Source organism: Priapulus caudatus, unplaced genomic scaffold (assembly GCF_000485595.1).
Source record: "Priapulus caudatus unplaced genomic scaffold, Priapulus_caudatus-5.0.1 Scaffold263, whole genome shotgun sequence".
Lineage (NCBI taxonomy): Eukaryota > Metazoa > Priapulida > Priapulimorpha > Priapulimorphida > Priapulidae > Priapulus > Priapulus caudatus.
Genome location: NW_014577324.1, coordinates 62572 through 66393, shown reverse-complemented (window position 1 = coordinate 66393; position 3822 = coordinate 62572). Strand labels below are relative to the sequence as shown.

Here is a 3822-nt window from a genome sequence, read left to right as displayed (position 1 = left end):
TGTGCGGCGGATTTTCGTTGCGTAATTTGACTCATGCGTCATTTTACTTGAGTAAAATAACTCACGTGTGCGCCGGGCAAAGTGCCAATGCGTTAAGGCTCAACAATGCAATGGTCATGCATGTGCACCGAGACATGTTAGACAAGGTAGATGAACAAAATGTAATTTCAGAATTTGTAAGTTGCCATCCAGGCAGAAAAGATAAAATTGGAATAATGAAAAAATAGAATGACAAGTTATCTGACTGGACTGTCTGGTATTACTATTAATACTGATCAATTAGAGGTGTTATATCAGTGCTCTAAGATTTGGAATGTGTGACAATGTGCCTATTCAAATTCAAACTTCAAAACATACAGACATAGTGAAAGTATAAATGCAGATTGAAAATAGGCTTATTTTTCATAATTATGTAGGCCTACTGATAGTATATACAATTTTGTAAATAATGTTTTATTAGTTATCATACTCATAATATATATTTTAGATACTTTAGTCAAAACATCAGCTTTAGCTACATTCCTCTTTGAAATTTACATATTGACCTTTTAAAATGATCAGAATTGGTTGCTTTCAACATAGCCTGAAAATGCAGGAAATGCCATTTCCAGGCTCTACATTTCCAAATTTTTCCCCATACCCCCCGCATCGGCTACATATTTCTGCAGTGGCACTTTTTGGGAGGCCACTACGGCCATGATTACATGCAACAATGTTCGTATATATTATTATGGTCTATGAATCTCGCCGCTTTCTTACCACGGCGCGAATGGCGCTCACTAGATATAGTTGTTGTGTTGCTCCAAGAGATGGCGCTCACATAGCCAATCTGTCCTGTGTCCTATCATGGTCCGTAGCCGTCCTTTGTGAAAAGCGCGCAAATTCGACTACGGTGCATTTCAGCATGTATCAGGGTTCCGAGTAGTTATTGACAAAATTTATGTATTTTACTGTGTAATTATTTATTATATGAGGAAATAGTGTGTTGAAGGAAAGCACCAGCAGACGTACTGTACTAGATATGGAAGATTTCACGTATTATAGGTATGATTGTGAAGTATTTTGATTATTCAGTAGTACAAGTTTAAGTTATCTGCTAGCTAGTGCTACCCTGGGCCTAGCCACAAGTTCCCATCTCGCTTAACACTACGTGGCGAGAGGCCGTGTAACTAGTGTAACGCCGTGTAACTAGTCGGAGAGCCTGGTCGGTTTACCCTGGGCCTGGCTCTGGTAATGTTTTAGTGTTTGTCATTGCTTACGGCGATGCGTCGACTCGGATCAAATATGGTACTAAGTTATCGCATTGTTAATTCTCGTTTTGTAACGTTATAAAAAACAAACAACCGAACGTGCTTGTAGTGCTTGTAGTTGTAGTTGTACTGTAGTTGTAACTTGTAGTTGTACTGTAGTTGTACTTGTAAGTTGTAGTTGTAGAATGTAGATTGTAGAATGTAGTGTCAAAACATCGTAATTCGTCTACATGACTCATGTCAGTCATGAGCCTGAGGGTACATTCGCAATTTTTGGATGTAGCCTGTGGTCGAAGAGATAAATTGTGGCTTGAGCAGAATTGCGAGCACTCGTGTTTCTACAATTATGCTGTTTAGAAACTATAATATGATCATTATACTTAATACTTATAGCAACCACAGCAACATGAGTTATATGAGTGATTCGTCGGAATCAGATGCGCTCGATCATGAATACAACATTCCAGCTGCAAAAGGAGGCAAGAAAAACATCAACCGAGGACGATGGAGCAGAGAAGAGGTTGCTAATAAGTTTAATTTGTTTTGATCGAATATTGATTCGTTTTTAATTTTTGGTAACATATCGAACACGTTCATTCAACCGTAAACATATGTATGCATAAATAACTTATAGTACAAGCGAATACGTATCACTGTAATTATGGGCACGTGGCAATTTTAACATGTATGCTAATTAATAGATATGTGGATGAGGCTTTAGGTAGTATTTGACACCAGTGAAATCAATAAAACCATGTGGAACGTATGTCATGTGTATTTCAGGATGAGAAACTCAAGAAAATGGTGGATGCCCATAGTACAAATGACTGGAAGGTTGTAGCCAGTTTTTTTCCGGACCGTAGTGACGTGCAGTGTCAGCACAGGTGGCAGAAAGTTGTTAATCCTGAACTTATCAAGGGACCTTGGACTAAGGAGGAGGATGAATATGTTGTAAAGCTAGTCAAGCAGTATGGGCCAAAAAGGTGGTCACTGATTGCCAAGCACTTAAATGGCCGAATAGGAAAGCAGTGTAGAGAGAGGTATATGCCCGAAAGAGATGTCATGCTCCATTAGTTCATTGCTATTGATCTATTTTGATTGTTGGATAATGTTGCAATATTTCAGTGCATTGTTCTCACGTATATTTTCTAATCTGAAGTTTTTTATTGTGTTGTAGCTGTACTTTCTTAGATATTAGTGTATGTGATTTTTTGTGTGCTAATTTCACAGATGGCACAATCATTTGAACCCTGACATAAAGAAAACAGCTTGGACAGAGGAGGAGGATAGACTAATCTATGAGGCACATCAAAAACTAGGGAACCGATGGGCTGAAATTGCCAAGCTGCTTCCTGGAAGGTTTGTGTGTGTTCTTCACTGGTCATCTTTCTTGGCCTTTTAAGATGAGAGTGAAGGGATTAATCTTCCTCTTCTCCCCTAATGACCGGCCGCCCTGTAATGGTTTTATTGATGTCCTTATTATAATCCTGATTTCATGATGGTTCAGACAAGGTCCCCATAGGACTAGGTTCATCATTGCTCCGTGTGGAACGTTATGTAATAATAATTGTATTCATCTGTTATGTACACACATGTGCTACAAATGGTAAATATATTAAGGTGTTTAAACTAGATTCTTCAATGCAATGTTGCTGATGAATCTAAAATAGTCTTGCTAGTGGCATCAGCTGATCTTCAGACATCAGAATTCTCTATGACACTATTTGTCGAATATTTTGAAGAAAAATTGCTAATAGCCATTTGTGGTGCACCCTACATGCTAGGTCATTTCTGTCATGCCACTGGGTCAAAGAACATAGAAATTCATTCACATTGTGTTATTTCATTCATACGTAGCATCTGTCAGATAGACAGCAGAGAAAGTGAGGAGTGTATGTGATAAAGAAAGCCAGAATGAGAAAGAGAGAGAAAGAGGATGCAAATAGAATGAATAGGAGAGAGAGGGGTTTTGTTTATTCTACTACTATACACAATGCTGCATGCTAACATACTGGTTATACATTCCCTAGTACAGCTGTATCAGTTACATTCTACATTCTACACAGTGGTGGTGGTAGCATAGGAGCTTGATGAGTACAATATATTTTTATAAAAAATTACCATTGCTAGTTCAGTAATACATCTCAAATCTTAGGAGGTTTTAATATCCCTAAAAAATGCTGTGGTTTATAGTGAATAGAGCATTTAATGTTAAATGTTGGTTTATGGGAATGAGGCCACAGTAACAGGCGATGGCAATTTATTTCTTATTCCTCAACAACACAGAAATAGCATAACGCTTCACAGTATAACATGCAATTACAGTCCTCGACACTAACGCAGGGTGCAAAGTCAAATACTCCCTGATTTACTGTCGGACTCCCTGATTAGACATCTGCAGGAGTCCGTGGGACTCCCTGAAAATTCTGCTATACTAACAAGTTCAATGCACAAACAATTCAGAGCACGGCCTCACGGAATTGCCGTATTTTTTTCAGCAAATGTCCAAAGAAAATTTGGCAGACGTGCATCGCATGAATCTTCAAATACGCACATGCGTTATTGTTGTTGT

General features: G+C 38.4%; 1 protein-coding gene across 3 annotated transcripts in view; it reads left to right on the top strand.

Annotated features, from left to right (window-relative positions):
* The first annotated feature begins 847 nt into the window (after positions 1-847).
* LOC106808258 (transcriptional activator Myb-like) overlaps positions 848-3822 on the top strand; it is a 24087-nt gene continuing 21112 nt past the window's right edge. For all 3 annotated transcript variants that reach the window (XM_014810891.1, XM_014810890.1, XM_014810889.1), the window contains exons 1-4: positions 848-1044; positions 1644-1770; positions 2034-2290; positions 2481-2609. In XM_014810891.1, coding sequence (XP_014666377.1) covers positions 1022-1044; positions 1644-1770; positions 2034-2290; positions 2481-2609 — 536 coding nt within the window. In that variant the 5' untranslated portion in view covers positions 848-1021. The remainder of the gene's footprint in view (positions 1045-1643; positions 1771-2033; positions 2291-2480; positions 2610-3822) is intronic.